Source organism: Antrostomus carolinensis, unplaced genomic scaffold, assembly GCF_000700745.2.
Source record: "Antrostomus carolinensis isolate BGI_N321 unplaced genomic scaffold, ASM70074v2 scaffold1426, whole genome shotgun sequence".
In the NCBI taxonomy this organism is placed as follows: domain Eukaryota; kingdom Metazoa; phylum Chordata; class Aves; order Caprimulgiformes; family Caprimulgidae; genus Antrostomus; species Antrostomus carolinensis.
In genome coordinates, this window is record NW_010323709.1 from 98,123 (window position 1) to 122,297 (window position 24,175).

Genomic DNA, 24,175 nt, shown 5'->3' on the forward strand with positions numbered 1-24,175 from the left:
TGTTGACAAAGATTATGGAGACTAAATGGTATGGATGCATGAATCTCATGGCAATAGACCTGCACAGCAACCTGCAATAAATAATCTAAATTTTCAACTTCTACAAAAATGAAGTAATTTACTAGATCTGTAAGGTAATGGAAGCACACTAAGGGTTTGCAGGCAGAACTCTGTCTCGCACAAATAAACTCTGTTCTGCAGCACCCAAGCAGCTGCATACAGGGTGTATCATGCCCTTTCCTGGGCAGCAATGATGGAAGATTATTGAGATTCTTTGATGTAGAAGCTACAAAACTGGCTTCATGGGCAGCTTTAATTTTTGCTACTCAGGAAATAAATTTGGAGTTTAATTTTCATTGTGAAAAATGTCTGGATATGGCCACCACAAATGTACTCCCCTGTTATAAGAAAAGATACTTCTAAAATAGCTCTGGCAATTAGCATAACAAGGAATGAACTCATGATGTCAATTAGAATTTGATGGTTCCCAGAAGATTCTGTTTTTCTTTTAAAAAGTTTCGCTTTGTTAATAAGTTAACATATGTTGTAGAAACTCCTTCAGATCTAGAGTTTTTGTTTGCGTTCTAGCATCAAGACTTTGATCTACACTTTGGATTGTGCCTTTGTTCAATGTAATGTAAATTATTGAGTTCCACAGGGGATGCCTTCAACCTCTAGAGCATTGCCATTACCTCAGGGATAAAAATTAAACATACATAAGGGGGGCAAGTATTAAAAAAAACAATAGCCCATAGCTTTCTATGTATTAACATTTTGGATACCACTACATTTTATGTTTTTTATGATTAAACTTCCATTTTTATTTCCCACTTTCACCTGTCCCAAATGTTGTTAATCCCTATGATCTATAACTGACAAAATGTAGACAAAATATCAATTGATAGGTCTGATGATCTATAGATTGACCTCCATACAAGCATGATCTTATGTTATAAATACCAGTTTCACAACATCATGGCACATCACACAAGAAATGGAACTGAAAAAGGTGTCAAGCCAAATCTGTTACCTGGCTGATGGGTTTTTGCTTTTCCACCAGTGACTGCTGAAATACTAGATCCAGAAGATGAGGCTTCCATTTTTATTGACCTTCTGACTTGTGGGAGTGAAGGATGTCCAACCACAGGCAGACACTGTGACACTGGGTAGCTTGCTGCAGTTCTTCTTTGACAGATTTGCACACGTTTTTCAGCCCCATGAATAGATAAACTTATACCTGACAGGAATAAGAATTAGTACTATTAGATACAGGAGACCAGCACAGAAAAACTGAAATAAAAAAATTGCCATAGAGCTATAACAGCCTTCTTGAAGAAGAAAAAGAAAAAAAACAATCAACCAAACAACAACCAAACAAAAAAACCCTAAAACCCCATTAATTTTCTATGAAAATGAAAAATGTGAACACCTTTGCTGCTGTGCTGCAGACATCAGAGTCAGCCACACTAATATATATTTAAAGTAGTACACAGTCATGGTTTACTGCATTACTAGCCTGCAGGAGGAGTTACCTTCCATTCCTTCAAAAAACCCACATAGCTCACACAGGACAATATTAATGAGGTAACTGCCACAGAGTTTATTAAATGACAGTTTTCTGATTGATGGACTAGAACTTGACAATAATGGATTGTTTTCTTCGGAGCATTCAAAAGTTGTAGGAAGTTTCATCATATGGAATAGATGCTTCACTTCAGGTAGTGATAAGTTTTTAAGGAAAAAATAAAGGTCTGTTTTGGCGAAAATGGTAAGGCTACAAGCAATAATAATATGACCTTAGGCTTGAAAAACAATTCCACTTTCACTAGTCCTGTGAAATATTACCTACAACACTAGAAATTGTCTTTCACACCAAACATTCTCAGATTTATCACATAGCCAATTTTTAAATAGAAATAGGCTTTACTTTTCCAAAGAGAAAAGCAAAGCTGAAATTTCCCATGTGTCTATTATAAAGTCTTAGAACAAAATACTATCTTGCAGTAAAAAGCACCAATTCTGACTTCCTTATGTTCATATTGATGCAATTGCTCCAACTTCATTTGAATTGCTCTCAGCATACTCTGGTGAAAACCTTAATCTCTTTTGGGCAACAAAGCTGAATGATAATTCTATGCTCCTGTTTTATGCTCAATTTAATTGTGACTCTTACTTCTTTTATCAGCAGCCACTCTGTTTTTTTTTTTAAATAAAAAAACAAAGTAAAAATGGACAAGCTGAGAAGCAGATGGAAAAGTAGACCCTAAAAACTGGAAACATGGATACTGTAAGTACATTGTAAATTGCAGACACTCAAAATCATTAGACATCATCGATTAGACTGCTCATTTTTCTGAAAAGACTCCTCCAAGAAATGTCAGAGAATGCCTTAATGACTGAAAGTCTATGTATGTGAACCTTCAGGGTCAAGGAGGAGGTTTTGACTTTCTGAAGTCTTAATACACTTTGATCCATAATGTACTACCAAGGTGAAAAGAGCTATCACTTCTGTAGGCAAATGGTGATAACAGTGGCGTTGCACATGTGAGGAAAGGCTGTGCAAATTGCTCTCCTTTAAGATGGCTCTGTGCATCCAGAATCAAAGCTGTACACTTGCTACTTGAATTTGCTGCACTTCACCAGAGGTCATCTCCTGCAGGAAGGGTTAACAGACGAGGACTCCTGCAGCAACTGCTCATATACCTCCCAGTTACAGGGTTAATGTAACTGCTGGCTGCTTCTAAAGGCTGTCGAACTCACATCTTCTTTAACATAGACAGCAAATCCCAGTCACCCTGGGATTTCAGTTAATTCATTTTGGGAAAGGCAGCATGTAATCTACGTGAGCAGAATGACAACGAGCAGGTCTGGACACCATACTTCTTCGACCACATTATCCATATAACTTAGCCATAAGGGCTTCAACCAGTGGGAAGCATAGCCCCAGCTGTAAAATGAGTTCTCTACTTCTTGTGCAGTCACTAGAACTTTGTGATGCTCACAATATTGTGCAATTATCCCTAAGGTATTAAAAAATTAACCACCAGTGTTTCCTTTTAGCATGGCCACTGGCTGTCACACTGTTTAAAACACCCATCTCTCTGAAGCTTACATTGGAGTCAGTAAGTTATTCTACCAGTGCTAAACATGAACCTCGCATGGGCATATACTTACCAGCTAGATCTCAGTAAGACTGTGCTTTCATTTGGTCATGAAATGAGTGATCTACTTTAGGCACTGGTTCCAAACATGACTGCTACATTTCTCTGAGGTTCAAGTAAATTGCTTTTTCACATTCTGAAAACAGTCTATAAACTTGTGCAGCTGTGACTCAGCTTCCTAAACTATTTGTGCAGCAGTTATTTCCAGACACCACAATAAAGGATACTACAGCCAGATCATTATTCCTAAGGACTGCAAAATCTGCAGACTATTCACATCCAAAATTATGTCCAATTAACAATTTTACTCTAGTTATACGTAACCTTTTGTTTATTTCATGAAAGAGTGGTGCTATAAAATTATAATGCCAAACTACCTGAGGAAGAATGTGCCAGAATTATTAGAAATTTTACAAATTATTCTTTGGGCACATTTAAAATTTAGAAGTGCTCAAAAACTGCCATAGTGTACACCAAAGGTGTGTCACCAATATATTCAATACAGTTGGGAGTTCTTCACCACACTCTCTTTGCTACTGCAGTTAATAGAGTGAATTTTCATTATTTTCATAAGAACCAGGTAAAGACCAAAGGTGCAAGTGTCCTCGTTTAATTATAATTTCAGATTTTTCCAGAGAGAGACCAGATCTTGCTTCTCCATGCATCTTTCTATTGCTAAACTAGAAGTAAATGTCTGCAAAAATGTAAGATGGCAATATTGCAGTAAGCTGTGGTATTAACTTGTTTTGCTGTGTGTGAAGGTCCTTTTAAAAGAGACACTGGCAATTGAAAAATACATCCCCAGAGAACATGCAGAAAAACAAAGACAAAGAGAAGGGAAATCAAAAGTAGAGAAGCATTGGGAATAGTGCATGCAGCTTACGGGAGAAGAAAACTTGATGAAGTATTGGCACTAAGCAGACCCTAGAGTAAACCTCCCTATTCTTCCTGCAAATAACTCACACTGCTGATGAATCCTGGGATTTGTGGGTCAGAGATGTAAGAAAACAATGCAGAGGTCTCTGAAGAGTAAATGTTAAAGTTGACATCAATTACTTTTTGTAGCATGACAATACTCAGACAAGACATCTAGAAAGAAAGACAAGTTCTTCAGCAGTATACTGCAGACTGTGTCTTCAATTAACTATGTTTGGTGAAGTTTTTCTCCTGCCTTTAGGCTTGGCCTTATAGCTGCTGACACCAAAATCCCACTGTATGCCTGGCCTATGTGGCCTCTGATTGCACCTTTCCCTGAAGCATGGCCATTTCTAAGTGAGCTTGGCAGCCTCAGTAGCTGAGTAGGAGCACGCTGGCATGCTCTGACAGGCAGTATAGACCCTACAAAACCCAGGAGTTTCTCCTGCCTCTTCCTCTGGTTTAATATAATGAATCATGAGCAACCATTTCAATTGCAGGGCTGCAGTGCAGAGGCAAGTGAAAGACTTACCTACTGGCCAGTAGGCACAGCCAACTCGTCACTTTGGAAGATGAGCTTCTGGACAGGGCTCAGACACTTACACCTGGCTGGCTGCAAATCAAGTATTTAAGAGCAGGAAGTGAAAGTTTAGTGTTTTAAAGCTGGAAGCAATTTGAGCCTTCAAGTATTGTATGTATCACTCAGCTCTTTTCCTTTCCTGCATGCAGCAATATTCCTTTCCTGTATTTTCAAATCCTTACACGTCTTTCTCTTCCTTACCATATTTCTACCTTTTTTTCCCAAACAAGCTTCTTGTTTCCATGAGGAGCTGCTCTTCTTGCTGCCCTTTTGTTCTCCTCTGATTTGAGGAGCTCTGTTTGAGCCTTGCAGGTTCACGTAAGAGAAACACCTTCACTCCCTACCAACCTCCCTCAGCTGCGCTGTTTGCCAGCAGGGAAGAGCAGCCTCTATCCTGCTTCTGGCTAACTTTTATTGCTCCTATCTATGCTTTTTTTTTACCTTTTTTTTTTTTTTTTCCAAAAGTGGCTAACTTTTATTGCTTTTTTTTACCTTTTTTTTTTTTTTCCAAAGCAGCATTTCTTTTACATTGACCATATTTTGCCTCTTATAAAGTGGTAGTAGGCTTATAACACTAAAGAATTTATAATTCTCCAGATAAAACCTGCATGTGAGAACATTTAAGTGGAGTACTAAAGTACTTCAGAGTCAGAAAGCAATAAAAAGAAACATAAAGAAAAAAAAGGAGAGTGAAATAACTAAAAGTAGAAAGCACTACAGTGTGCCTGCATGCAAAGTTTTTTACATGATGGCGATATTTGTTTTGTTGGCTTGTCAGATGCTACAGTGATGAACGACCACATCCTGCACTGCTCAGAAGTCACTCTGCCAAGGCATCTGATGGGACATCTGCTTTGGTCATGTCTTAGCCCTGGCTAGCAGGTGTTGTGCACCACACATACCTCTGCATGGAGCAACACCTGCACCCAGTGGACCTCATCCAGCATGCCTGCCCTGTTTGACCAAGCATAGTGGAGTGGCTCTGTTACTGGTGGAGACAGCTCTAGTGCCAGAACTGGGGTCAGCAAGGCTCTGTATCCAATTTATACTGTGAGAGGATTGAGACATCTCTCCACCTGGGGAGGCACCCCCCAGTAGCAACTGTCAGGTTTGGGTCAGCACCAGTTCTGTTCCACCGTGTACCACTTTGGAGTACAGACATATATTTATGGGTTGCTTCCAGGTGTGTCTTTCTCTAGCCAGAGATAATATGAACATGAATAAGCAATAATAATGCAATGCAGAGTTATAAAACTATATAAACAATCCATTAGCTAACAGTGCTTAATTAGCCTCAAGTGCTCTGACCTGCTTTGTAGACCTTCTCTGCGATAACAAACTGCTGCTGACAGGTGCAATAAGTCCTTTCAGTTTGGTATTACCAGAGTGTCAGTGCTCATGCTGGAGACAGATTACTACAGCTATTTCTCTCCTTTATGTGGGTCTCTTATTCTGTTTTAGCCCTATTTGGAGGCCTTAGGAGCAGAGTGAGGTAGACTCTTTCTTCAAGGCCCTTTTCAGAGTAGAGCAAGTGCAGGGGAGTACAGATCAAGAAGCGAGGAAGAAAATCTCAGCTGCAGTATCATGTAGGGCCACAAGAAGCAAAGCAGCTCTGGAAAGCCTGCAGTCATCAAGGCACAGATAAGCAAGGTCATAAGGAAGTACTTTGGAAGCATGGTCAGAGAGTGGAAAATGAGGCTTTAAGGTGCAGTATATAAAGGGAAAAATTACATATTTAGTTCCTTTCAACTTTTACACCCAGTAAAGAAGAAAGTGAGATAATTTGTCCAATGCAAATAGCTAAGCACTCTTTTCTCACCTTGTGCAAATTGCCACATTTCCCATTAAAATCAATGGTGCTCTGCACACAGCTTCAGCTTTTTCATGTTTCAAAGCTAGCCTTGATAAGGGGAAGTTCAGAAAGGGCAAGTAGCATAAAAGGTTTCTCATGCAAAAACAGTTTCATCTGAGACTCAGCAGAGGTAGCTATGCATGATGCCATGATTCTGCTTACTCTGAATCCTAGGTGGAAATGAATGAATAATAGAGAAAAATTCACCTGCTGCTCTCTGTACACATGCCTGAAAGCACAGTCTAAAGGAAGTTCTTCTTTTCCCCCACCCTATGCCCTACTTAGATAACAAACACATCCAGAAAAGCATGGCTATCTTTCTCTGCACCTTGGGGAAAAAAGCTACAGCAACATCAGGATTTCCACATTAGATTAAATAATTTTTCAGAAGCTTAAATATCACTTCTCTAACACAGCATCAAATCTTTTGTCACTGGTAACATGAATGATTCATGAAATTGCATCTAAGCCCAGATTATGCTTCAAGTATAGCTTTGAAAACATTGAAACACTTCTGACTACGTCAGATGTAAAAAAACCCCCAAACAACTGCAAATCTTTAAATGAGCAAACAGAAAAGCTACTAGTCACAAAACTTCCCTGGAGCTGGACTGGCTGAAGAGAAAGCCACTTAATAACACTGTGCATCTCGACAAGTTACATGTGTTCAATATTCTGAGGCTTGCATGGTCTCCCCCACTCCCTGCCTTAAACATTGGAGAGATGACAGGATTTCCAAGACCTGTAGTAGTTTCAGAAACTGTTCCCTAAATGTTACTTTTTTCCCCATTTTCTGTCATAAAGTTTGTCCAGTTGGCTTCTGAATTTACATAAATTTTTAGCATATATAGTTCTCCATGGAAAGAAACCAGAGATCCTGTGAAGGAATAGCTCCTTGTCCAAAGCATGTAATCTCCAAAGTTTTGCATTGGAAGAGATCATGAACAACCACTCCCCTTCACATCTCTTTTCCACTCATGATACTACAGAGCTCTACCATATCCTCTCTTTATTGTTTCCATTCACAAGCTTTGGAGACCTGGTTTACACTGTTGCTCCTCACCAATAAGACGTTGTATACCTCTGATCATCCCTGGTCACTCCTCCTGTTTCTTTCCCTTTTCAAGAAATGAAGACCTGAAATGCACACTAAGAAAGTTTTAAGAAGTATCACCAGAAATGCCCACAACATTCATGCTATGCCTTCAGCAAAGATTTACACAGTGGCACAATGATGTTTCTGGATTTGTTATTTCCCTTGTAATTTCATTTGCCCAAAGAAACTTGTAGACAGGCTCTGCCTTTCTGTCACATTCACCAGCTTTTTAGGCAATTTTCTAGTGAATCAGGGATCTCCTTCCTAACACACCTGCTCAAGGTCCCTATGTCAAGCAAAGGCTGCAGGACACAATACTGCATTATTTCTCATTTATATGTTGCATCTTTTTCCATTTCAGTTGCTTTCTAGGTCTCATGTTCATCACTTACCTGTAAAAGTATTACTGTACAGCCCTTTTGTATCACCAAAACAAACCTTGACAAAGGTATATTACTTGTTGTTGCATATTTTATTTTTTTTTAATTACTCTCCTTCAACAGGAGGAGGGTAACGTCATCCCATGCCTGCCAGTAACTGGTAGTGCTAGGATTGGCTTTTTGAACTGTGATTAAAGGCAGGTCTGAACTAGAAGCAGGACTCCATGAAGAAGAGGCTTGGGTACATGCTGTGTTTATGCAGCTTTCTCTGCACCAATTTAGAAACTAACAGTTAAAGAGCCACAGACTCCAGGGAGGCACAGGTTTACACTTGCAAGTGTGTTTTAAGCCAGAATAGTTTATTCTGCCCTACAAAAGTGGCTACGTTACTTGTGGTAAAACTACAGCCAGAGCCAGTTACAGGACTGTCAAAGTCCTAATGAATAAAAAGATCATGCTTACCTTAGGCCTACCATCAAGGGGTTGTTTCCAGAGCCCTGAAGGTAGTTTATTAAATTACAACAAGCTAGCATTCAACACTGATTATCTAGCATGACTGAAAAACTCCTGTAGTGTTCAGAGATGCGGGATAACAACCTGAAGTCATGAAAATGTCTTGGAGAGAGTCAGAATAGTCCTACTTAATGGTCTATATGACAGTCTCAAAAACCACTTACCTTCCTTAGGCATGACTGAAGAGAAAATCTTAGCTAAGTGAATATAAAGCTCTTTTTGGTTGCTGTTGACCTGTTGGAGATTGTCATGGGTGTGTTGCAGGAACATGGTGCCAAATACAAGGTGCTGCCTACTCAATTCTTATGAGCCTGGGTGAATAAATTTAACCTTTTTCCCAAGACACCTAATTTGATTCATTTACAAGTCTTATATTTCTATTTCTGTCTAACAATTAATTACTTAGTTCCTCTCTACAAAATGAAAACACACTGCATGGTGCATATATACTGCTATTTTTGCCAGGCTACTGGGATCATAGAATCATAGAATGGTTTAGGTTGGAAGGGACCTTCAAAGGTCATCTAGTCCACACACTCCACCCCCGCCCCCCCCCCCCTCCCCCGCCTGCAGTGAGCAGGGACACCTTTACTAGAGCAGGTTGCTCAGAGCCCCATCAAGCCTCACCTTTAATATCTCCAGGGATGGGAAAGGGGATCTCTCTGTGCAACTTGTTCCAATGATCTACCACCCTCATATTGAAGAACTTTTTCCTAATATCCAACCTAAACCTACCTTTTTCTAGTTTAAAACCATTACCCCTCATCCTATTGCTGCATGTCCTTGTGAACAGTTCTTCCCCAGCTTTCCTGTAGGCCCCCTTCAGGTACTGGGAGGCCGCTATAAGATCCCCCTTGAGCCTCCTCTTCTCCAGGCTGAACAATCCCAACTCTCTCAGCCTGTCCTCATAGGAGAGGTGCTTCAGCCCTTGGATCATCCTCGTGGCCCTCCTCTGGACATGCTCCAACAGTTACATGTCCTTCTCGTGCTGAGGGCTCCAAAACCGGACACAGTATTCCAGATGGGGTCTCACCAGAGCAGAAGGGCAGAAGCTCTCAATCCGCTGGCCACACTTCTTTTGATGCAGCCCAGGATGTGGTTGGCCTTCTGGGCTGCAGATGCGCATTGGTGGCTCATGCCTAGCTTCTCATCCACTACTACCCCCAAGTCCTTTTCCTCAGGGCTGCTTTCCAGCACAACAATTGCATGTAAAATATGGTCCCCTTCAGTCTGCCCAGCAAGCTGCAATCAGTGTCATTTATCACCATCCAAGCTGACTGAATTCTTACTGCATTTTTGCTGTGTTTATTACTTTAGTCTTTTTGTTTGTTTTAAGATCTACTTTGATTTACAACTGGACTTTTAATAATATTTGAACAATATGCATTTTGAAGAGTAATTGGGAAAAAAAAATTAAAGTTTCCTTTGCTTGCCTCAGCATTGAAATAGCAGTGTGAAAGAACGCTTTCTCCTGAAATCCGATAGACACAATAGACAGCAAAACCTGAGGCTGATAAAACATTTTCAATCAAAAAATTATCAATATTTTAGGAAAAAAAAAGTCCTAAAGTCAAGAATTACTGTCAAAAATTTTGTTTAGAAAATAAATCTGACCTTATCTGGACTGGAACATCCCAGCTTTTTACTTTGTAATGACTTCATACTTTGAAAAATGTAACTTAACATATCAAATAGATTAAAAATTATCAATTAGAATACCAGTTGCCTTTGCACAAGCCAAAAAGTAATTACAATTTCAATTACTGAAACACCACCTGTAATACCTATCAGCAAGTAATGTTATTGTAATATACAAATAGTAAGAAATAATTCAAAACATAAAAATTAAAACTGGAAAGAAAAACATATCAAAGTAATGAAACAAAATACAGTGAAAACAAGAAGTCCAACCAAGGTGAAGTATTTCAACTGTCTATAACCAAATTCTGATTGAAATATTTTAAGCATTGTGTTGAAAAGTGACTTCAGAAAGAGATTTAAAGGCAAAAAAATTACAAAAATATTAGAATCACCATCTCTACAAGCAAATGGAATAGACTTGCACTAGTAGGAATGTAGGTCCATACAAAACCCAATAGTTTAATTTCAGTTTCTGTCAGAATAAATAACGCCATGCCAACACTTCTTTCTTTGAGGTTATCTTTTCAAGGAAGGAAGGAAGGAAGGAAGGAAAGGATCTGTCTTCTTAAGTGGCATGTACTTATTTAGAAACTGCTGTAACTCTTGTCTTATTCATTTTACACTATATGCACAGCATTTACTTGCTAGAAATAGACTCAGAACACTGAGATCATTTAAAACTTACTTTCACTTGTGTTAGGCACAGCATTCAAAATGGTTTTCTTTCTTAACAACCAGGTATTACTCTGATTTTCAAAATCAAGGACATTCTCATTAAACCCGTCTGCACTGATTTTGAGCCTTTTGCCCATCCATGTACAGTAAAAGGTAACTGCACACATATGCAAAACTGCACATAGTGATGTGTAGTACAAAAATCAGAGCAAACCACAATGCTTCATGAAACAAAGCACCAAGTCAAGTCCCAGATGCTTTTTACTGGCCCAATAATGAAGTGAAGCACTAGCCATGCAGATATATTTTGAGTGTAGGTAGATTTAAAAACAGACAATTTTTTTAAAAAAAACCATCTTAATGTGCTGCCTGAATGTCAACTGCTACATTTCAAATACCAAAAGTCTCATTTTATCTTATTTAATCGGATACTCTCTATAATGCAGAACAGTGCAATCAATCAGAGACTTCATCTGTGAAACAGGAAAAAACCCAGGGGACTTCACAGATGGGAAAAAAAGACAGCTCAGGATACATCTGAATGTATCTGCCTCCACAGCGCAGAGAGTAATGATTTTCAGCACAGCAACTAGGTTTAATTTAACTTTCATAGAATCATAGAATGGTTTGGGTTGGAAGGGACCTTAAAGATCATCTAGTTCCAACCCCCCTGCCATCAGCAGGGACACATTCCACTAGACCAGGTTAATCAAAGCCTCATCCAGCCTGGCCTTAAACACTTCCAGGGAGAGGGCATCCACAACTTCTCTGGGCAACTTGTTCCAGTGTCTGACCACCCTCACAGTGAAGAACTTCTTCCTATTATCTAATATAAACCTACCCTCTTTCAGCTTAAACCCATTTCCCCTTGTTTTGTCATTTACTGCCCTTATGAAAAGTCCCTCCCCAGCTTTCTTGTAGGCCCCTTCAGGTACTGGAAGGCAGCTATAAGATCTCCCCGGAGCCTTCTCTTTTTCAGGCTGAACAGCCCCAACTCTCTCAGCCTGTCCTCATAGGAGAGGTGCTCCAGCCCTCGGATCATCCTGGTGGCCCTTCTCTGGACTTGTTCTAGCTGCTCCAGGTTGTCTTTTTGCATCTTGTTTCAGGGACCAGTCCACTGTCAGTACTCTCTCACTGCACCAGCACCAAGCCAGCCCAAGCCCCCTCTCCCAGGGAACCCGCAAGCAAGTCAAACATACACTCCTGCCTTTGCCCAGCCTGTGCCCCAGCCACAGCAACTTTTTCAGGTTTGGTGTCAAAATGTTCTCTGCCAGAAAATAGTTCTGTTGACCACCAACTGTCTTTTACTTTGATGATAATTTTAATTAGATTCTATATAGCAAACATCTTCAAGAGCAGGCCCCAAGACAATAAAATTTACTTCTCTCCCCTCCCCTAGATGTGAAATATCACCTTATATCCCATATTGCAGCAAAGTATATGACTTGAATAAAATACTTTTAAAGTACATATGCATCTGGACAGATGCATATCTGACTAAACAGGTCATACATGCTGTGTCAAGTCCTAGGAGGGTTTTTGCTCTCCAAAACAACTGTTCATTGTGGACATACAGGCTATTCCTACAGCCTGGGAGCCATGGGCATGTCCCAGGTTCCAGCACCTCACATATCCAGGATCTGATGCTGGAGCCTAGCTGGAGGGAGGCCGAGAAGCTTCCCATCCCCTCCTGGGATGGAAGAACATGCCATGGTATGCTTTAGCAGAGCCTGGACAAGCATTGCTCTGCAAGGAAGAAGCACCAGTTTCCATAGCCGCTCTCGTTGAAACACTGAAGTCTGACATCAGCCTCTTCCATGGAAAAGACATGTTAACAAGGGCATATTGTGTCAGAAATTTTAAGGCATGTGTTCTACTTGTCTTTCTTTTGTGCATTATTACTTTCCAGCACACTCTCTCTTGGTAAGTAATGCTTTTGGTTGTAATAAAGCCTATGGTGCCAAGCTTTCTAAATGGTCATAAAGTGAGGATGATCCCCAGAGGAGATGTCAGCTATAGTGTGCAGCAGATGTCAGTGAAAATCTGTGTTCACCCTTAACCTCATCTTTCTGGCAAGACTCCAGGCAGCTAGCAATAACAAGATGCTATTGAAAAGAACATATAAACGTGCCATGTTCCTACATACATTCCTCATATGATTGTTCTCAGCTTATGCTGATCTGGACTGAACAAAGCACAGGTCTTGCTTATTTAACTTCTGAGCTAGATTGTATTTATGGTGGAAGACCAATAAACTCTGAAAGACAACAGTAATCACATAATTATTGTCTTAATTTGGCAGATTAGTACACAGAGGTGTAAAGAAGTGCTCTATTGTCAGGTTTTGATTTTTTAAGCTCTTTACAGCAGAATCAGAAGAAATGGTAGGAGGTTATAAAAATGCAGTAACTAAAATGTAGGATGTGAGGTCTATAACATACAGATTAATTTTTGTAAAATGTAGTCCATGGTCTAACTCATTTACTGAATAACAGCCTTGGACAAGGGCAAGACCCACTGTTCTTTCATGTGTAAATAATTCTCTGATACATTAGCAATTCAGAAAAACATGTAAAGTATGCAAGAAAGACTTTAAGCTATGCTTTATGCACATAAAACACTGGATGTTAGTTGGATGTTCGTAAAGGTTGAGGAGACACAGAAGAGATAAATTTTCTGAATCCACCTAAACCAGCCTGATTTTAGAAAGAACCTATAAAAAGAAACAAGTGCCTAAATTTAGCTCCTATGACTGATGTCTTCTCAGTGAAAAGACTTTCACAAATACTTTCATAAAACTTTTCTTTCTTCACTCATACCTCTGATGCTCAACATCCCATTACTGTTCATTCATATTCAAAATGATGACCAGAACGTAAAAAAAACCCCACAAAACCCTCCACCAAACCCCACACAATACGTATGTAACATATTGCAACTCTTTGTAAGCTAATATTTGTAAGTAAGTATTGCAAATATATTGAAAGTTATATTTGTAAGACTATTCCAGTCTAAGAATTTGTTCTGAATATCACAAGTTTTGAGCATTCAAAACAACAAGATAGCTAGGAAAGAAAGATTGTTCCCGCTCACAGATACCATTTTGCCCAGAGTTAAGAACATGCAGTTCAACAGCTGTGTAGAATACAATCTTCATTAACAATTGCTAAACTGAAATTTTGTCACCAAAACTGCCTATACAATCTTGAAACTTGTTCGTAGTGATCATGAGAAGAGCTTAACATGTCATTAACTGGGACTGTCTCTGAGCAACACACAGTATCTGAACAACTGAAGATGGTTGTGTACCCTGCTCCTATGACGGTATACCATCCACAAAGAAAACTCAAATACAGGAGCAATATTGTATTGAGAAACCAAGAGAATAGTAAAGTTCATTAGTAGGGTACTTAAACCTAAAAATACTAATGGCCAGCTTAGTCAATGAAAAGAAAAAACAAACAGAAATAATATCAAAGTCTTCCAAAAGCAAAATCCTTTTTTTGTTTTAAAAAAACCCAACAACAACAATAACAAAACCCCAACAACATAAAAACAACCAACCTATCTACCTCATTCTTTCCCCTGGGTGAATGCCTGGTTAGATTTAACTACATGAAGCTGTTTTATATACTCCCTGAAAGAAAAAACAATGTGTACCTCTTAATATTAGATCTAAGCCCCAGAACCAAAATGTCATAGAAAATCATGGGTCCCACTGGACTCGTCTCTTTCTTCTAATCCTTCGTAAACACAAGCCTAAATCCTAAAAAGGCTGGGTTTAGAAATTATGTTCTTGTTAAATTTCTATGAGGAGTTAACCACCAACCAGAAACATTTGTCTTCATTTGCAATGCATTATGAGCCTGCTTACAAAAGGCTATTAAAGGATCACAGTAGTCATAATTACAATTGCATGAACAGCAATCTGGAAATGGATTTCAAAAGATCATTTTAATGTATATTATGTGCCTTGGAGTGAAAGAAGTAGATGAGTTAGAATTAGAGTAGATAAAAGTTTGTGAGAAAATAGACATTAGATAAGAATATAATTTGTTAGAGAGTATTTCCTCTCAATTCCTGATAATGTTTATTACATTTTCAGCTTCCTTATGTGACATCTCTTCTTGTTGAAAATTGGGCATGGTCTTCATTGTATGACTACTGACAATACCTCCTTCAGTGATTAAGCCACGGCAAGCAAATGATTGTTATACTCACTCTTTTTCAAAAAATGCTGGGTTTTGGTTTTGGTCCCATCTTTGCAACTGTCAAACTTACTCCTCTCATAACGAATTTTCAATTATGGGTCTCCACCTGGACTTTTAAAAAGTAAATCTAAACCAATCAGGATAAATATTATAGCTGATAATATTGAGCCTTTATTTTTCTTCTTTGCTTTTCCAATTAATAATCAATTTTATAGGTAAATATATCAGAATCTAAGTATTAGACAAATAAAAGAATGATTCAAAAATTCATAAGTTCTAGTAATTGCTGTCCAAACGTTCTTGAGATACTTGGTGTTCTTGTCAGTTCCATAACTGCTTTTTCCTTCTTACAGTTTAATGATATATGTCAAAATGTTTTATATATTATCTTCAATTAAAAAAAAAAATTCAAAGCAATTACTTTAACCCAATCTCTGTGAATATCCACAATTTAGAATTCAGTGATTGTTCTCCCTGTCACTGTATTCACATTCAGTGAATACAAAGACTATAAATGTTCTTAATTCATGCAAAGCTGTAATTCCCTGAACTGCTTTCTTTCTGATTTACACAAGTGCAAGAGACTATAAATGTTTGAAACAAAGATATTTTCTCCCTCTGTTATTGCACTATGCCACAGCTCATCTTTTCTCCTTAATTTTAAAACTACAATTATTACTTATGATGCATAAAATCTACTGTTCACTCTTTGTCTGTAGAAACATAACAATAAAGATGAGCCTTTGACAGCTGCAAATCCCAAATCCAACTTTGTCAGTAAAAAGACTATGTACTAGGTTTTGCTACATGCTGATGGATGGTATGAGAAATATTTTGACCTAGCTGCAATCCCATCTCTCAGAAGCATTGGGGAAGGAAAACATCTGACAACCTGCGTAAGGTCAATCCTTCAGCCAATTTTTCAGAAACTCGATCATGGTAATTCACAACAGTCACTTCTTTTTTGGAAAGACTCTTGTTCAGCTTGCAATCATTTGGCATGACCTGCTATCAGCTTTCTTGCAGACATAATCCCATACCTCAGTGCTATTTTGTAAATATACTGCTTGCTGAGCTGCTTGCTGACCAAACACCTTGTCAAGCTTTCAGCTGACTTTGGAATTTAAAATAAAGTTCTTGACAGGGCCCTGTACATATGAAAAAAAAAAAAAAAAAGTCCTTCAGATCACACTGACCCCAGCCTCTTACCAAAGCACAAAAGGCAATCTTTCACTTACCCACATTTCACATGAAATAAAAATATCACTGCATAATGGCAGAGACATCTCAAAAGAGAACACACTTCAGATAACTTACTAATTTCACTGCTAACTTTGGTCTAAAAGTTAAAGTTTTCTAAAGATATTACATAACCTGGATAATTGAGTAATTGAGCTTATTTTTAACTGCATTGACTTTTAATTGAACTACTGAGGTATTGAACTTAAGGCTGTCACCTTTAAATTACTTATTATATTAATAAAATAAATTTTAAAAGTCTTTCCAAAACTTTCTCTTGCTTAGAGGTGCTTTATAATTTGTTTCTTCCAGATATGCACTGCATAGAGAAATACCTCTGCAGTGCTGACAGCATCTCTCAGCCCTAACTCCAGCAGAACCAGCTTGCTTTCTCCAAGTTGAGGACAAGTCCAGTGAAACAGAAATGAACTGTGGGCATACAGCTAAGTAAAACCAGGCAGTGAGCACGCAGACAAAGTCCACTGTGCCTGCTCCAGATGTCAGCAGTGCAGCTCAGCCAGGCACCTGTGGGCAGCTCAGATCTTGCAATCACAGATGTCACAAAAGAAAAAAAGTCCTCAATTTACCTGCCTCCTTATGTGCAGTGTGGGAACATCCCCCCATATGCTGATACACTTTTGAATCATTATCCTCAACTGTAGTAGGGCTGACTGGATTTTTTTTTTTAGCAGAATGTTTTCCATGGTAATTTTGGAATTTGATTAAAAGCAGCTGTCTCTTGCCAGTCCATCAGCCTCTCTACAACTCTCTGAAATCTTCACTGAGACTGAGGTTCCCTGACTGTAAGCTCCTTCTCCCAGTGTCACACCTCCTTTGGACATATAAAGTTTCATTCTGAAATGTTCTTATTTTGGTGATTTCAGAATGTAACACTAAAGTTCTCATTTCAGGGAAAAGAAATTCCATGTTCCTTGAATCTAATATACACAGATAATAAGATATGAAATAATCCAGCTGAGTACTGAGAGAAATCAGAGGAACACAGAGATGAGTATTAAAGTTACATTGTACTGAACACTGAACTGCACCGTGTGAGGTATTTTCTTCTTTTAGTGCATGAGTGTCTTGTTTTCCCTTCCTTCTCTTCTGTTACGTCACTTGTTTTTTTGGTTAAAAAAAAAAAAAAAAAGTATTTCCCAATAAGATTCTGAATATGCACAAAAATGCAGCCCAGAACTAGGACAAGGAAAAACAATGTTTTAAGTATGACATTGGTAAATTGTTAGTATTGTAAGTATTGGTAAATTGCTCACTATAAATTCACCTAGATGATATCTAGTGATATCACAAGTATTACCATCAGGCTCTATCTAGTTCTCCAAGTCTATTTTAAGCCAGCATTATGATGAGATTAGTTAGCATGCAGCATCCTTTAAAAAAATAAATCAGGATCTTATAACTTTTTCTTTCTGCATATTAAAGTCTCTCTAACTGATTCTTATAAAATCTTATATGCCCTGGCAACATTGTTAGAAGCTGTAAAAACTCACCATTCTCTTAGACAAGGATGCTTCTTAAAGGCAACTTTCTATGTTTGGAAATTCACTGTAAAGGTTGCCATGGTGATTAATTTTAAAAGTGAAATTCTCCCCTTTTAAAGTTTTTTCTTTAAAGAAGAAGTGCTTCATACTAGGGCCCAGTCCTCAGCAAGTCAAATGGGAATAAAAATCCCATCTTCATCTTGAAGATTAAAGGATATAAAATACCTGTGAAACTTCAGCAACAGAGGTATTTTCAGAAAAATATTGGAAATACCTATTTTTACCTAAAAATGGAAAAAAAACCCAAAAACCAAAACACAAAAACAAAACAACACAAAAAACCAAACCACGAAAGAAAGAATTGAGGGACAAAACCAACATCTTCCAGTGGTCAGACTGCAGCCGGCAGGTCAGGTTATACTAGTGAAGGGAAGAAGGAAAGGTAAGGAGGGAACGGGAGTGGTAGCTGGAGCTCAGCAGAAAAAACTGCAGAGTCAGCTGCGATAGAGTCACTGTGGGGCAAGAGAGAGAAGAGAACTTTCCCCAAAGAAACAGTCATGAAGCCAAACATCATTAACGAACAGCTCTTTACCCAAGGCATCTTCAGTTTTCTTTTCAAGGTTCAAGATGCAATTTCACATGGATGTCTCCATCTATTGACTTCTCCCCTGCACAATGCTGCACAGGGCTACATTAAACCTTGGCTTTCCACACAACTGTGCATGCTGCCAGGGAGCAGACAAATGCACAGCTCTGCTCCTGCAGTGAGAGATGGAAAAGTACCATTTCTTCTCTGAAAAACGTACAATGTTCAACTTTACATCATACAACTTGTCACTGCATAAGCTGTCACTGCAGAAACAGCAAGTGTTGTGCCAGTTCAATGCCCAGGCAATCTATGACTTCCTTATTCACATAAAGATCACAGTACTGTGAGACAGCTGCATTATTCATTATGTGTTTAATATTTTATCTCTCTAGACAGAAGTATCTGTACAAGCACAATTAAAATGTCTGACGTAGACAGCGTTGATTTTAATACCATCAATCAAATTTGTTTCACAGACCTGCTTGACCTTAAAGCTCTACTGTTTAAACGGAGAGAAGGAAAAACATGCTGAGACTCATGTGGTGCAGTGTCTAGGCATCACCCATTTTACCTTGAATGACAACCCAGGAGAGTCTCTTTAGTTGACCTTCTACCACATCAGTCATGCCAACTGTAAAATATTCTTATAATATCTTATTATATAGGTTATAGAAAATTATTTTAAACACATAAGATCATGATCACAATGAAAGAAAGCATCTATTTAAAAATGACAGAACACACAAATAGTACCACTGCTGCTGTCATTATCATAAAGTTTAATAAATTCATATACTTTATATTCACCTGTTATGACTTTGAGGGGGAAAACTATTATCTGCACAGCATCAAAGTTACAAATATGACTGCAGTGAAAGTTGGGTAGGAAACTGTCATCATCATCTTCCTCAGCCCCTAGCAGCAATGCTGCACCTAAATTACTGGTCCCTATGCTTTTCTGCCTCCTCTCACAGGGAAGGATCACACTAATCAGCAACTCCCAGCTCCATAAGGAATGTCTAGTTTGGTTTCAATGTACAAGAAGTCCCACAGAACTGTATTTTGCAGCATACAGAATTTAAGCAATGAAAAACCCATTTGCTGAGCAAGGAGAAAATTTGAGTCTAACATGCAAGCAGCTAAACTGGTACAAGCACTTCAAGGTTGTTATCTCTGTCATCAACAGGTAAGTTCATTCTTTTACACACTAATTTTGATAGAGAAAGTAAATAGATGAAATTGCTAACTATTCCCTATGTTCAGTCTTGCATACAGTTTTTTTTTTTAAGAACTACAGAGACAAACCACACTCTGGAAAACAAACCTTAGGACTTCACAAATCTCCTTAAGGATTGATAGTTTCCAGTGTTCTACTTCCTGGGCTAAGTAAGCCCAGGAGTCTTCAAGATTATTTAAGTCAGTTAAGAAAACCAGCATTTACCAGCATCAGTCCTAGGAGAGGTGGCAGGGTGGAGTTGAAATATAACAAGAGCAAAACCAGCCCTAGTGCTATCTTCCTACTGTGATTTTCATCAAAGGTATTTTGCTGCTAGCCATGAAATCATGTACACAGCTTTCAGCTCAGTGGAAAAACAAAACAAAACAAAACAAAAAACCCATGTTGTTAAAAGGTAATTTCAGGAGTACACAGTCATACAACAGAAGTGAAACTACAGATTTAACAAGCACAAGATGTCTAAATTCTACAAAACCCCAGAAATAGAAAGGTTGAGATCTGTGAAAATCAGGCAGAATTTTGAAATATTAACTCCCTCATATTGCAAGAGATGGCACATTCTCAAAAATTGCTTGTCTGAAAAAAGCACATTGCTCAGTTTTTTTGGTGAAGATTATATTTGTCCAGGAAGCCCCAGAAGAGCTTTCCAAAGAGATCATCAGTAACAGCATGCTGCTACCATCATATGCTTTTAAACTCCAGGCACACACAGTATCCTTGACTGGCTCAGAACTTGGGGAATGGAGAAAGGAACACCAGAAGAGAGAAAAAGGACTCTAAGCCCTACTCAGCTTTGCTACTTATCACCAAAGACTAACTTCTGTGGTCTTGATTTACGTCCACTTAAAGATACAATTGCTCATACCAGACTTGAAAAGCACTGTATGTCACTGGAAGAGACCAAGGAGAGATAGTGAGGGGCATTACATATTGCTAATATTCCTCTGTAATATTTTTCAGTCATCTAAAAATCCATTCAGACCTTGCCTACTGCTTCCAAATACAGAGGTCAAACTTCACCAGGGAGCAGAGCAGTTGCTGGAGGTCTCCATAAAACACCCTTTAGTTAAGGACAAAGCTAGGAATCACCGGAGTTAGCCTGCTGCATGACAAGTGTCTGAAAACTGAGACTAATTTTGTGGTCATAAGCTAACTAAGAACAGTAGTGATGTGTCACTCAGATTTTGTACTTCTTCCCTTTCCTTTTGTCTTTGTTTCCTTCCCTTTGACTAGTGTTTTCCTTAGGCTATGACTTGCTTCTCATTTACACAGCTTCAGCAAATTGCAGAACAGTTTCTTCCTGAGTGTTTGTAAATTACTTTGGAAACATCACTGCTTAGAAGGGGTATAAGCAAGGTGGGAACTAGTCCAAATACTGGTCAATAAAAGAACAACAAAGCCTGTTACAGCCACTTTATTTGAAAGGCAACAGCATGTCTGGAACAGGCATCAGATGACACACAAATTCAAAATCACAACTTGCAAACAAAGCACTTTGAAGTGCTTTAGTGGTCCAGCAAGATACATCAGCTGGCAGTGAAGGAGAGCAGAAGAGAGAGAGATCAGGCCTTACCTGCTGGCCTACGACTCCTGCAAATCTTGGACCTAACACTAAAAACAGCCAGAAGAAAAAGCAGAAGCTTTTTCAGTCCCTCACATAGTGCTGTGGACCTGTTGTGCATTAAAAAGATAAGACCAGTGCTGACCTGTTGAAGCTTTGGCATGCAATAGAATAAGTACGTTAAAAACAAACACACATATTCTGTGTAATTATCCTCTGTTTTTAATTTATACTGAGTTTTATAAATAATATGCCCAGAAAGCTTTAATTTAGAATTTAGTCTGACTGGCTCTGTTGTCTTTAAACAGGCAAAGGCACATAGAGGGGAATACTTAAAGCAGTTAGTATCTGGTATCTATCTGGTTTTGGAAGTAGATGGAAACTGAGTGTTGGCCTTTCAGTCCTTCACGAGGATGGTGTCAGCATTCAGAACAAGAGGGCAATACATTAATATACTGTGAAGGATCCTGGCTGGCAAGGAGAGCACAACTGGCTAATCCTTGACTCTGTGAAAGAGCAAGATCCCAGAAACATTGTCTGGAGTTGGGAGCGTGTTTTTCAGCTAAGACAAGGCTAAATGAACTGAATAAACAGAATAAAATGTTGAGGTTTTAGCTGAACCTTCTCCTTCAACACTCTTGATCAAGCTGGTGATATTTCCCTCATGACTTCAAGAACCAACTAGTCACACCAAAAAAATAAAAGAAATTCAAGGGATCCCAGCACATAGGGATGGCATCTGGGGGCAGGTGACTGGAAAACCAGACAGAGAGATCCCTAAGACACCACAGGCAGACATATGCTAACTCAGAATTGTGCTGTGATCTCTTTTCCCTCCTTAAAACACATTGGAGGTCTTTCCAGAAGCTTGCCCGCCTGGAAATTAAGGTAAGAAGCAAATGACACAGCTGTTGAGTACAGTGTCCAAAACATTTGAACACATGATAAAAGTTCTGGACAATTTTTGATCTTGCACAGAATAGGAATAAAAAGAGATACTGGATTGTTTCATCCTCCTCTTAAAAACAGGGAAAGACTCAGTATGAGGAACAGATACTTTCATTATAAACGTGGAAATTCCATGCTATAGATAATCTTGGAAACATAAAGTAATCATTTAGAGATAAAACTTTTTAAAAGCTGGATGTTTCCAGCTTACAAGAAGGCACTAGAGAGACACAGATCTAAACATTAAGAAATGCTTCTAGAGGGGAAGGCCATTTGAGCCACCCTAGGACTGAATCAGAATGAGTGCTAGTAGCAGAGAACAAGGAGATCAGGCTTAAACTAACGGAACCCAGAAACAAGAAAAGAGGAACAAATTTACCTGTAGAGAGAGAAGAAAAAATTACAGCTTCTTCCCTACCCCCAGTGCCTTTGTGCCTTTCCCATTAGTACTGGGCAGTATGACTGGTCAATCTCCTCCTTTCCAATCCAGACCATGAGAGAGAGCTGCTGTGTGAATGTAGCAAATGACTCAGTATTCTGCACTGCCAAAACAAGTTGTCAGCAGTTCAGCTGCTAAATTTGCAATTTTGCTCTAAGATCAGTATGACCAATTCATTTCCAGCTGGATGGGGGAGCCACTGCAATGTAATCTCCTGCAGCACTGCTAGTTTCACCATTAGACTGAAGAATTCTGGCCAAGTGCTATTAATGTGTCATAGAAGCAGTCTGTGACTGCTACAAAAATGTACGGCCTCTAGGATATCCATGAAAAAAACAAACTTTGTCATTCAGAGTCTGTGGAAGTAGACATGAGGGACATCGTCCACACAGCATGGCAGAAGTGCAGGGTAAACCAAGATCTGAGAACAGTTTTGGAAGACGACAGCAATATGGTACACCCAAGGTGGTGGATGCTTAGAGCTCAAGCAATAAATCTTACATTTTCCCTTTATGCATCCCCAAGCTTCCTGAAACACTCAATTGTGTTAACTACAGCAGAGTCATTGAAAAAGTAACTGGTCTGACTGTAATGCAACCACTCCTACTGAAACTGTCAGCAGCCTAGTTTCCAGGCAGAAGCCCTCTGACAGAAAGCCTTCATGGGCCCAAAGCCATGGACCAAAGCACTGAGTATAGATTCTTATTTAGTAGGAATAATTCCTATTTGGTATTTGACAAGGACACAAAACCCCATTTACTGTAAGGTAAAATTACCACTTGTGTGGCATTAAGAATTCCTGTCATAATGAAGAAGGCGACGAGGTTCCTCGGTATATTTGGCAGAGAGGTTCTAAGTACCGTTGACTTTGATCTGCTGCAAACATCAGCCAGGGTCTAGAGGTGAAGTGTAAACTGAACCAAGTGTCAAAGCTTCAGCAAGGACACCCTTGTAGGAGGAACAGAGCTGATGCAGTGACAATGCAGGAACATGATATTAAGTTACATCCAATTCTTACCAAGTACTTGGAGCTGAACACTGAGGGAAGTTGGGGTTGTCTATCCATCAAACATCAAATATCTGAGGACATCTGAAAGACTCCAGCTGAGTCATCAAGGAAATCCTCAGACCAATGAGACAAAAGGACTCAGGTAACTAACAGTTATAACTCCACATCCTTCGTACAGCTTAGCAGACCTGGAGGGTGCTCAAGGCAGCTAGCATATGCCAGTAAACAGCGGGGATAGTCCAAGACCTGGGACCAGACATTTGTCTAGGTAAGTAAAGAAATAAGCAAAGCAGCAGTCCTAGCATATTACTTCAATATTAACTAAGAGCTCCCCCATGAACTAGCCAGAACTACACCGCTCTGCTGGAGAGGTCAACCACAGCAGCCTTAGCACAGTGCCAGTGGCTCAGCGTACATGGCAGTAGTCCTGATGGTACAGAAGGCGTTACATAGAGACCAAAACCACTTGAGTCAGTGTTGCTAGTAGAAAATTCCAACAGCACATACTTTCTTTATTGCCACACCAATAGTTCTTTGGAACAGAAGATAAAGAGACTTCAGTCTCTGTCAATAACTTAATATGCCTCACTGAAGGCTAAAGGCAATATGGGACAATGGTGAAAATGA

General features: G+C 39.1%; 1 protein-coding gene across 1 annotated transcript in view; it reads right to left on the reverse strand.

Moving 5' to 3' along the window:
- The window catches only part of LOC104527027 (anoctamin-4-like), a gene marked incomplete at its 3' end in the record, with an annotated part of 184,869 nt that overhangs the window by 92,689 nt on the left and 68,005 nt on the right, over positions 1–24,175 (reverse strand). The window contains 1 exon segment of the mRNA XM_029085611.1: positions 1,031–1,237. Coding sequence (XP_028941444.1) covers positions 1,031–1,237 — 207 coding nt within the window.